Source organism: Schistocerca nitens, chromosome 9, assembly GCF_023898315.1.
Source record: "Schistocerca nitens isolate TAMUIC-IGC-003100 chromosome 9, iqSchNite1.1, whole genome shotgun sequence".
Lineage (NCBI taxonomy): Eukaryota > Metazoa > Arthropoda > Insecta > Orthoptera > Acrididae > Schistocerca > Schistocerca nitens.
Genome location: NC_064622.1, coordinates 342,637,900 through 342,650,317, shown reverse-complemented (window position 1 = coordinate 342,650,317; position 12,418 = coordinate 342,637,900). Strand labels below are relative to the sequence as shown.

Sequence of the window (12,418 nt, the reverse complement as noted above, 5' to 3'; positions counted from 1 at the left end):
AGCTGTCCAACCTTTTAAGATACTCTGCAGCATGTGGTACGAAAAACACTGAGCTACATGTACAACCCTGTATGTGTCGCTTGCATAGGGATTGTGATGACAAAATTAGCGTAATTACAGATGCACACAGGCATTCAAACAATGATTCTTCCTTCGTTCCATACATGAATGGAACAGGAAGAAACCCTAATAAGTGGTACAATGGGACATACCCTCTGCCATGGACTTCACTGTGGTTTGCTGAGAATGGATGTAGATGCAGGTATATCTTCTACTGGTTCTGCTGAAGGTCCAAGCTCGAAGGTTCAAGAGTTCTGTTTGTCTGTGTAGCCATTCATCTTGAATATGAGCTTAAGGTGTTCCAGCTCTTGTGGCAAGCTCTTCACATCTCCCTCTTTGCCAATGTTTGCAAGACCCTTGTGCATTGGTACAGAGAATGACAGCTAAAATGTAGATACTAATCCACGTGCATCAGCTTTCGATAAACAGTATATCCCGAAGTACTATCATTCTTCTTGTGGGCAGTGAGTCTGGCAGTAAAAGGACAAAGGTTTTTCAGCACATCATATTATAACCAAATATTCTTCAGAAGTGAAAGCATCTTCCACTTTATTCATTCAGTAGAACCATTCTGCAACTTCAATATGTCAAGCTGTTAAGTAAATAATCAATTTCGCCCACATAATCATCCTGTGAAAGGAGAACCATTGTGTTGCCTTTGTCCGCTGGTATGATAAATGAATCTGGATCTTCTCTAATGAACCGGATTGTTGCCATTCTGGCAGTGGAGATATTACTTTATGAGCCCGGAGCCTGATGTAACATAAGGGAAACCTTTTGCCTGATATCTTCTGCTTGGTCCTCAGGAAAGCTGAATAGTACAAGCTCCACTGAGAAAATAAATTCTTGGCTGGGAAGGCTCCCCAGTACAGGAGTAAAATTTACACTTTTCTCCAAAACTGACAGCATGGCATTGTCTATTTCTTTACTCGTGAGGCTAATTATGTTCTACCAGGCAGAAGGCCTCTGCCAATTATCCGACTCCTCCACCTATAAACTTTGCCAGAGTGACAAATAACCTCCAATCCATGCTTAAAGCATTAGGCCCTTCCCAGTACATTTCCCCTGAGTCCATTTCCCTCCACACCCCTATGACACCCTGCACTCCCACCTTCTGCATGCCCCAAAATCTACAAACACAACAATCCTGGATGACCCATTATTGATAGTTATCGTGCCCCCATTGAAAGAATTTTGGTCCTCACTGATCAATATCTCCAACCAATTTCCCATAATCTAACCTCCCATGTCAAAGGCACCAACAACTACCTTCACCAACCCTCCACCATCTCCACACCACTAAGTTACACTACATGAAACTAAGATATTCAAATGTATTAACAGCCATCAACATTTTTCTTAATCACACTTTTTATTTCAAAAATCACGTACAGTCACAGCCTCTGCAGTGTTGTGCTCTGATCGTCGCATAGCGAAACATGGTCATGGAACGCGGTTAAAAAGTGCCGAGAAATAAGCTGTTCCAAATGATTTTTATAAATTTACAGAGATAACTGGCTTTGAAGTTTTCCCAGGGTTGTATATAATGCCGTGGATAAACAAACCCACACTGAACATGTAGCGCAGTCAGTAGCGTAATGGAATGCGAGCCAAATGCAGTTATTCGTGCGTTGGCTAAAATCTCCCCATTACCATTTTTTTCTTCTCATTCAATTTGAAATACCTACATCTCATAAGTATAAAACTCATCATCATTTTTTATGAATAATGCACGTCTTCTTGTTTCTAATTACATATTGGACGTGAAATTCCTGTTTCCATTTCAAATACAAATTCTTAATTATCAATGTTTTATGAAAGACTGTTCACAAAAGTTGTTTAAATTAAGAAAACACAACAATTTAATTTTTCAAGGCACAAATGGAAAACCAAATCCTCTTTATTTGGACTATGTCCATCATTTATACCACAGAGGAAATATGTATCATAGAAACATGACAAACAACCATTTTCACAGCATTGAGCACATTATCACACAAGTGATGAATTTTTACATTTGCTACCCAACAGAGCTGTGGGATTTGGCCCGAGAAGTAACAAGGCTGTTAAACTGTCAGATGTACTGGAACTAAAGCACGCAGCTTTTTCACACGTCACTGCCGAACGCTAGCGGGATATAGAATGGCTCGTCATAAAAGAAAAAGAGAAAATGCTGCGCCTGGTCAGCTTCGTGGATTCTGGTGTTGATAGGCTCATTATCAACATATCAGGTGACACTTCCAAAACTGCAATGTATTTCCCGAATTTGGATAAGGAAGAAGCAAAGAGATTACCAGGCAACTGACTGTAAGTAATACCTACAACTGCAGCTGGACACATCATTGCAGGCTAGCTGTACCAGCTGACTGGCCAGGGCTGTCCAAGGTAAATGCGCCGGTAAAGCTGTTGTCCCATATTAACGCTAAGTCAATGGGCGCATAATGCGCAGCACAAAATGTACCCTTATATCGTACTCAACAGTCGCACATGAAACGGAAATCTAAAGACGTTCCAGCAAATGCGGAAGAATACATAGTGCAATGTTTACATCAGATTTATTCTTATGATGAACGGATTATATATACCATTACATTGACCTTCTCGGGCAGCTTATCCTCTCAAATTCCAGGATGAAAGTGCCAGTGTCTACATGATGGCCCTTGGGGCCTCTCTGGACATGCCGGACAAAATGAACACCATGTTGTTCCAGATTAGCCCCAGGTTCGTCATCAGTCTGGAGGAGAAGATTCCTATGGAAAATTACAACTGTGTCATATTGAGGGACTTCTGAGGAGTGATATTCACTGTGGCCTCTCCTAAATAGCCGCAGGCACAGAGGGGGGCCAAATGGCTGGTGGAAGTTGTCCTTATAAGAAGGGAGCCAGATCTCATCTTGCTTACGGACTCAACTTCATCAAACTTGTCCTCAATGTGTTCCACAAAGAAAAAGGCTCTGGTGGTGGCAAAAGCCTCGTGGCTGGGGAAGAGCAGTCAGAGAGTTTAACACATTTCATGTGCCAAATGTCCGCCCTGGTACCACCCACTCCAAACAGGGACTCACCTTGCTGTACCACTCAGCCATAGCAACGGCCACCTGGCAGGACAGTCATTGCCAGTAGTTCCGATGCCCCGATAAGATGGTTTTGTGTGTGTGTGTGTGTGTGTGTGTGTGTGTGTGTGTGTGTGTGTGTGTGTGTTTTGTACTGATGGAAGGATGTGGGCAAAAGCTTTATGTAGTGTCTTTTAATTGTGCCTGTCTGCAACTTAACATGTCTTCTCTATGGCAAGTGGTAATCTTTTTTTACATTGTTAATCTTCCTAATTAAAGGCTGGCTTTTGCACACAAACAAAAATATTCTTGTTGGGTCTGCAGTCAGATCGTGCAATCATCGGAACACAATACTCCCAAAATTGATCTGGCCACCATCTTCAGGTGCAAGTGCTGTATGCTATTCTCACCAGAACTGATTCAGACCAAAAACAACAATATGCTTACGATGTGGCCACACAAAATAGAAGGTACGAGTCATTCCCTGAATCATATTAATTGTCTTCATTCCAGCATACAGTTCAAAATGGAGGTAAAAAGGGGTGGAAAACTTCCATTACTAGATGTATTTGTCTACAGGAAGGACAACTGGACTCTTGAACACAGTATTTAGAACAAGCCTACACATGCAGATTGGTATTTAAACACACTGAGGAGTTATTCACTGTACCAATGCACAGAGCTCCTGCAGACATTGGCAAAGAGTGCTTACACTTTCTCAGATGCACAAAGCTTGAAACAAGAGCTGGAATGCCTTAAGCTCATGTTTGAGCAAGAAAGGCTACACAGACAAACAGACTCATTTTGCCTTCAAGTTTGGACCTTTGTTGGAAACAGTCAGTGACGCATGTAGATCAGTGGCTTTCCTACCATATGGTGGGGCACATATTTTCAGAGGTAGGATGGATTTTTAGAAGATGTAATACCTAAAGAGTATATTATACACCTAGTTGAGGAAACTTCCTTGCTGTTTTGGTAAAAACATCTATGGACAAACTATTCGCATCAACAGACACACAATGTTATAAAAAACTAAAACTAAACTCCTCCCGAACAGGCCATGAAGGCCAATAGATACTGACCATTAGCCATGCCATTCTCAACCGATAAAACACAAATGATTTCCTGTGTCTCACTTTATAGAATGTGTCTGAAAAGAATACATTGAAATTAGACTGGCAGACAACATTATAAATATAGACACAAGAGTTATCCATTAAGTCAGATTTGGAACCCTGTTCTATCTGATATTGCTTAGGCCGGCAGAATATACCGACAGTCATACTCGATAGAGATTCATCTTTTCTGCCAGCTTTCACACTGGTGGCACTGTAACTTCGCTTGTGCTACAGGGCAGGAGACACGATTTCTGACACATGCACTGTTAACCTTCTGTGGCATGTAAAAGGCCTGTCATCTACGGTAGGGATCAGTTCCGATGAGATTAGCATAGGCCTATAGTCTTCTCACCTCAAGATGGTTGCCAGATGAAATGTGGAAATATTGCATTGAGATAACTGCATGATCCAGCTGCATACCTGACAGGAACTCATCATGTAATATGCTTGGCAAATCTGTGTAGTCACAACAGATTATAATACCAGAAATGTCAATGAGTATATTGAACAACTGGGACCCTTTCAGAGTGGCTGATCTAGCTGTCCAGCAGAGACAGGCCACAAGAATACCAAACTAGAGGACGCCTAATATTATGGTGGGAACAGCACTTGTCACAGAACAAGATAACAGCATATGTATGTAAAAAAAGTTCTAGAAGAAGAAACAAAACTGACTTACTACCAATTCAAACACATGCTCTCAGAATCAAGCTCAGATATGTAATACACAATGTGCTTAATTTGAGAAGAAACTGAATAGTATGTCCTTGTGGACCCCCTACAGTCACATGAATTACATGGAAGGATAATATGTAGATTACCTCCTGTCCCAAATAATAGTCCCCACTGCTGTCTGAGCTTCCATCGCTGTTTTCAGAGAGCTGGTGTACACGTTTTGTGGTGTCACCACTGCCACCACCACTACTCTCACTGTCACCATGGTTACGTGCAGGTACAAGTGTCTGCAGAGTTAGCACAGGTATATCCTTTGCAAAGGAATCGCCGCTGTTGCACTCATCTGTGGACAAAAAAGTCACTAGCACAGGTATATCCTTTTTGCAGGAATCACTGTTGTTGCACTCATCTGTGGACAAAAATGTCACTAAATATTACACACTTACACACAAGTGGTGCTATTTTTTACTCTTACAATGTAATGTCCCAATTAAATACGTTAACAGTTTTATGAAATTTTAAACTTATTTCATTCTAATTTACTTTTTTTTTCTATAAATGTGCTGTGCAGTCACTTTCATAACTTTGCTGAAGTTTACTGGACAATGTGGAGTGAACCATTCAAAAACCTTAAATGAGTCACCTAAAATAATTTACTACCAAATCATACTCATAAGCTCAAAGTCAAACCTAGCAAGAAAATACTCAAAGTGCTTCATGACATACAACACTCACCCATATCTGTCCTGTCAATCTGTTGTTTACTACAATAATGAATTACACAATGCATAAAATGAATTTTTTTCTTCTATTTCAAAGATTGGTTGTTTGCCCATTTCCCAGTTTGTTTGAAATGTAATTCAAGTGTCATCCTTTTGATGTCCGGTCACATTTTTACTTGGCAGTATCTAATCTCTTCTGTCACTGTTGTTTTTACATCCAGCTGTCTTATATGTTCACTCTGCACTCTTTCTCTTAGTGCTGGTCCAAGAAGTGATGTCACAAACCTCATCTCAGCTGCTTCAATTCTTTGTTCATCTCCTTATCTTACGATCCAGTCTGCTACTATCATAAATGACAATTTATGCACCACATTCTTAGTGTTATCTTTTCCTCTATAGTTCTACCAAGATACTTGCTTGTATAACCATTTATAGCATTATATCTCTGTATATTCTGAACCATGTCTGGATTAGTTTTGTATATTGATATTTCTGTCTTGAGATGTTTAAATGAATTTACTTATGTTTCTCCTCCATTGCCATTACTTTTGTTTTAGTTACACATACAACCATTTGATAAGTTTGTAAAATATTTTTCAATTTAAACACAATGGTGAGAACCATGTATGCCCTGGGCAATGCACTACACCATTAGAAGTATAGCAGATGGACGAGGGTGAAAGTCAAGTTCCCAGTGCATTACCTGGGGCTTTTCAGCTCAGGGAGAAAATCCAGACAGATAAAAAACATGCAGATATAATGCAACATATCACTTTCGGAAGAATGATGTTTTCCACAACATGTAGTACCTAACCGATGAATGATGATCGCAACAGTTTAAGAGTTTTATTAGTTGAGCAATGTTGGATCATACACTGTTTGGAAGTTTTTGTTATTGTTTGTGGCTGTACACTGGTATGGACATACACACTGCATCTTGGAGGTGGACTGGTGATGGCAGTTTTACTATACATTGTGGTACTTGCTGGCTTAGCAGTTATTTCATGCTGCTGCATTCCAGCCTGATGAACTGGAGTGTGCTGTCTAGGAAATAGCACCATGACAATGAAAAGGACATCACAGGAAACAAGAAAGAATCTCTTCAGTTATCAAATATACAGGGTGATTCAAAAAGAATACCACAACTTTAGGAATTTAAAACTCTGCAACGACAAAAGGCAGAGCTAAGCACTATCTGTCGGCAAATTAAGGGAGCTATAAAGTTTCATTTAGTTGTACATTTGTTCGCTTGAGGCGTTGTTGACTAGGCGTCAGCGTCAGTTGATGCTAAGATGGCGACCGCTCAACAGAAAGCTTTTTGTGTTATTGAGTACGGCAGAAGTGAATCGACGACAGTTGTTCAGCATGCATTTCGAACGCTGAGTATTGCTCATCAGTGTGGGATCCGTACCAGATCGGGTTGACAGAGGAGATAGAGAAGATCCAAAGAAGAGCGGCGCGTTTCGTCACAGGGTTATTTGGTAACCGTGATAGCGTTACGGAGATGTTTAATACACTCAAGTGGCAGACTCTGCAAGAGAGGCGCTCTGCATCGCGGTGTAGCTTGCTCGCCAGGTTTCGAGAGGGTGCGTTTCTGGATGAGGTATCGAATATATTGCTTCCCCCTACTTATACCTCCCGAGGAGATCACGAATGTAAAATTAGAGAGATTAGAGCGCGCACGGAGGCTTTCAGACAGTCGTTCTTCCCGCAAACCATACGCGACTGGAACAGGAAGGGGAGGTAATGAGTGGCACGTAAAGTGCCCTCCGCCACACACCGTTGGGTGGCTTGCGGAGTATAAATGTAGATGTAGATAGGTGGTGTATTAAACGTTGGTATAAACAGTTTACAGAGAATGGGTGTTTGTGCAAAGGGAAAAGTTCTGGACGGCCGAGAACGAGTGATGAAAATGTAGCACGCATCCAGCAAGCATTTGTTCGCAGCCCAGGAAAATCGACTCGCAGAGCTAGCAGAGAGCTGCAAATTCCACAATCAACTGTATGGAGAGTCCTACGAAAAAGGTTAGTTATGAAACCTGAACGTCAACTACCCGAGGCGATGGATCGGCCGCCAGGCAGCCCGTGACAGAGCACTTCATCACTGGCCTCCAAGAAGCACTGATCTTACCCCCTGCGATTTTTTCTTATGGGGGTATGTTAAGGATATGGTGTTTCGGCCACCTCTCCCAGCCACCATTGATGATTTGAAATGAGAAATAACAGCAGCTATACAAACTGTTACGCCTGATACGCTACAGAGAGTGTGGAACGAGTTGGAGTATCGGGTTGATATTGCTCATGTGTCTGGAGGGGGCCATATTGATCATCTCTGAACTTGTTTTTGAGTGAAAAAAAAACCTTTTTAAATACTCTTTGTAATGATGTATAACAGAAGGTTATATTATGTTTCTTTCATTAAATACATATTTTTAAAGTTGTGGTATTCTTTTTGAATCACCCTGTATTCGTTCAGTTCTAATATCTGAAATTGTAGACCCGATATCAAGAGTTTATTGTAGTGTTTCTGGTAAACAAATATTAATAAGAAAAGTTATTGTAACTGATGTCAACAACAGACATCACATTAGTTAAAACGATGTCATACTCCTTTACAAAATTGCATGTAACGTTAAGTAAAATGCTTCCAGTGAGTACTGCAGGATTTTGGTAACAAAGTTCGAGCTATTTCAAGATGGGGAGTCATGAAGAAATAACAAGGTCACTGAAGTAATAGTCTTAAGTCAATAGCTAACAAACAAAATAGCCAGCTACATCCAGTGGGAATACTGTACAGGTCAGGAGACCTTAACATGGTAGACCCACAACCTCAGTACCTGAGCACGAACCAAGTGTCATCCTGTTGGGAAAGGGGGCGCAATTTGCTCGAAAACCCAAAGGATACAAAGAGATAGATGTATCTGACGACAACATGGGCAATTGTGAATGGACAAAATGAAATACATATAATGACTCTGCAACAACTGCTTGCCCGTATGAGACAGTGATCTTAGAAATCATAGGTACTGTATATTGAAAATTATTTCTCTAAAGTGCTCAAATTCAAAACAATCAATGACAAAAATAATCTATTATGACATGTGACAGCCATGCAATCTTTCAGATAAATGGATAGGAACTGGAAAATGGTGACCCCTTTCAAATTGGCCATTGACTTTAAACATCTGATGAGGCAGCATTCAGGAACGAGACTATAATTTATTATCACCATAAGAATATCCAACAACCAAATTTCAATTAAATTCAAATGAAATACAGCCTATAAGATTCAAATGTATACCAATGTATGTAGAGACATGAGTAGCCTATGAGAGAGAGAGAAATGGTTTCCGCAAAATAAATATTTCAAAATAAAAGAAGAGAGAGTACCACGATTTAAAAGAGCCACCAAGTGATCTAAACCAAACCACTGCCATGTGGAATCAAGATTACAGTTGACTTAACTCTGGATCAATAAGAACAGTCACAGAAAAATGTTGTAAATAGATTTACAAAGTGCGTTCAATAAGTAATCCAACACTTTTTTCTGGAAGCAGGTTGGTTTTAATCAGGATTCCAATACATCATATTATTCCCCACTCTTTTGGTTACAAAAATCTATTTTTCAACATAATCTCCATTCCACGCGACAGCCTTACTGGGAGGGCCTCAACACCACTCTACAGACCGACATTGGAGCCAACATCTTACTGCATCAATAACCTCCCCATCAGCCTCATAATGCTTCCTGCAGAAAGCACCCTTCACTGGGCCACACAGATGGAAGCTGGCTCATTGAGATTGGGCTGTAGAGCAGATGAGGAAGAACAGTCCAATGAAGTTTTGTGAGCTCCTCTTGGGTGCACAGACTTGTGAGATAATGTGTTGTCATGAAGAAGGAGAAGTTCATTTGTATTTTTGTGAGGAGCATGCTGAATTCATTTCTTCAATGTTGTGGAGAGCAGAACAATTCACTTGAGAGTTGATCGTTGCATCAAGAGGGAGGACATTAAACAGAATAATCCCTTCAGAGACTGAGAAGACCATCACCATAACTCTACTGGCTGAGGGTGTCTTTCAACATTCTCTTTAGAGGAAAGATGGTGTGGTGCCACTCCATGGATTGCAGTTTTGTTTTGTTTCTAGTTTGAAGTGATGAACCCATCATATATGATGATGTCCAATGTCTTGCAAAAAAATTTGCCTTTTAACACACAAGAAATTCCACATAGATGGTCCTTCATTGCTTTTTACGGTCTAAAAGGTGTAGCACTAAAGAGGCTGCTGATCTATAAACCGGGTTTCTGCAGTCGAAGTAGGAAGTCTTAGAAGGATGAAGTAGTCACATTGAGTATGAAGTTTTACCTGGTACTTCTATGTAAGTTGGTGTATATGAGGTAACTGAGTTAGCTCAGCATCAAAAACTTGCCCTAGAAAGCAGTATGTCTCTAATCCATTAAGAAACTTGTTACAATGTAGATTTGGGTAAACTAACTATGGCGCGTATTTTAGAAGTATTTTGAGTGCACGGATGGTTGGCATAGAAGAGGCTTTTCTTATGGTGCCCTGTAATACTAAGGTTTCAAGAAGCGTGGTAGATGCAAGTCATCAACATACAGTACGGACACTGTTAGACTGCAGACCTCACAGCCTCTTGTTTGGAAAATGGTTACACTCTAAATGGAGCCCAGGATTTAAGACTGTCAGAAGCATCTTTTTTTAACTCATACAGACCACTGAGATAAAATTTTTGAATAAAAACTGGGAGAGAATCTTGAAAGACCTATCAGTGTAGAGCAGTAAGAATATGATGCCACTATGTGTATCACAGGCTCTTCACAGGTAGAAAAAATGGCTCCCAGGTGTTGGCCATTATGATACCAGATTCCTAAGACACAGGTAGACTTGCCTTGTCAGAAATCCATAACATAATTTGGACATCAGTCCATCTTTGAAGTCCAGATCAGCTCACTATTCATTTGAGCCTCTTGAATCATTTGCAAAAAGTGCTTGTAAGAGAATTGAGGTGATAGCTGTCCACTTGATGGTTCTTTCCCAGTTTTAAAATAGGGAAAACAATGCTGTCATTTCATTGTGCAGGCACCAGGGAGAGGTGGGGGGGGGGGGGGGAGGAGGGAAGGGTACTCATCCTCTTGCCAAAACTGGTTAAGAACTGCAAGAATACAAACAACATTTGTATTCTAAGAGTAAATGATAAAGCATCTACTTATGTATGCAATCAGGGCCTGGTTCGTTCTTGAGGCACAGTGCCAAGGCTTTGAGGTGCTCAGAGCTGAGAATCAAGGACAGATAATCTCCTCTCATTTTCTCTGGGTATGGAAGGCAGGATGGTAATTGTCAGATTTTGGGGCTTGGTCAAAGTGTGTTGTAGTTACTCAGCAAGTATAATGGGGTTAGATTATATGGCACCGTACTGATAGATGCTCAGGATACTAGAGGATAATTGGTGCCTATAAATACTGTGTATGTTACTTGAGAGGAGGAAATGAATCCAAATAGTGATTACAAATTTTCCCAACACTCCTCCTTTAGACAGGGCAGCTGAGTCTTGAGAGTGATAAATGTATTCTTGATACATGTTGTTTATGTTGCTTGAGCCCCTACCAGTATTTTTTATAATTATTTTGTCATTCCACTATGGAACAGGTTTCTGGCTCTGAGCAAGACTGCACATCAGCAAAAATTGTAGAGGGAGACCAAGGCTTGAATACAGTAAGCAAGCTCAAGTGGATGGAAGCTTGTACAGGACAGATTAGCATGGAGAGCTGCATCAAATAAGTGTTTGTAATGAAGACCACAACAAAGAGCCTTGACAGAACGAATGTTTAAAAACCTATAATTACTCCAATTTTGCCTTTGTGGTTCCTATACAAGGAATAAGTAGAAGATTGTAGTATATCCCTCACTAGTTTACCTGTTTATGAGCTTATGTGATCATTCCCTTCAGTATACCCACAAAGTGTTACAACCTGGTATTTGTATGAGCTGACTGATGCCAGTTGGGACTCACTGATATTGTAGTCATTAGATACTATATTTTTGTATTATATAAAATGCACAATTTTACATTTATGAGCATCTAAAGTAGGTTGCCAGTTTTTGCATCACTTTGAAATCCTACAAAGATCTGACTGCATAACTATGCAGCTTTTCTCAGAACAGTGCTTTGTCAGAGACAAAAGTATCATCTGCAAATGACTGGAGTTGCTACCAGGTCACTACCATGCAATATGAACACCAAGGATCCCAAAACATTTCCCAGGGTAATGCTTGAATTTATTTCTACATATGTTGATAACTCTCCATCCAAAATAACATGCTGCATCCTCCCTTCCAATAAATCCTCCACCCAGTCACAAATTTCTTTTGATACCTCACATGATCCACACTTTCCTTAATAAGTATTGTGATACTTGGTCAAGTGCTTTTCAGAAGTCAAGAAATACTGACTATACCTGATTGCCATTATCCACAGCTTTCAGGACGTCATGCATAAAATAATGACTCACAGGTGACTACTTTCTTCATAAAATTACAAAAGGAAAAGAGGCTATCACTCATTCTTAGATGATTGAACAAATGTGACCCCTACTACTTCAAATAACAAATATCTTTTCCAGCCTCACATTGGCTAACGTGCACTGAGCTTACAACTGATGGTGGCAGCTACCACATCAATCTAACAAGCACGGAAACTGGTGTGAATGTATCTAGTATTTCTGTTTATTTCCTTCCCAATGTGCATTGTCATAATATATCTATCAAACACTAAAT

The 12,418-nt window shown here is 40.3% G+C and overlaps 1 protein-coding gene across 3 annotated transcripts in view; it reads right to left on the bottom strand.

The window, feature by feature from the left end:
- Window positions 1-12,418, bottom strand: part of LOC126203207 (CUE domain-containing protein 2) — a 102,331-nt gene that overhangs the window by 86,996 nt on the left and 2,917 nt on the right. For all 3 annotated transcript variants that reach the window (XM_049937450.1, XM_049937452.1, XM_049937451.1), the window contains exon 4: window positions 5,049-5,245. In XM_049937450.1, coding sequence (XP_049793407.1) covers window positions 5,049-5,245 — 197 coding nt within the window. The remainder of the gene's footprint in view (window positions 1-5,048; window positions 5,246-12,418) is intronic.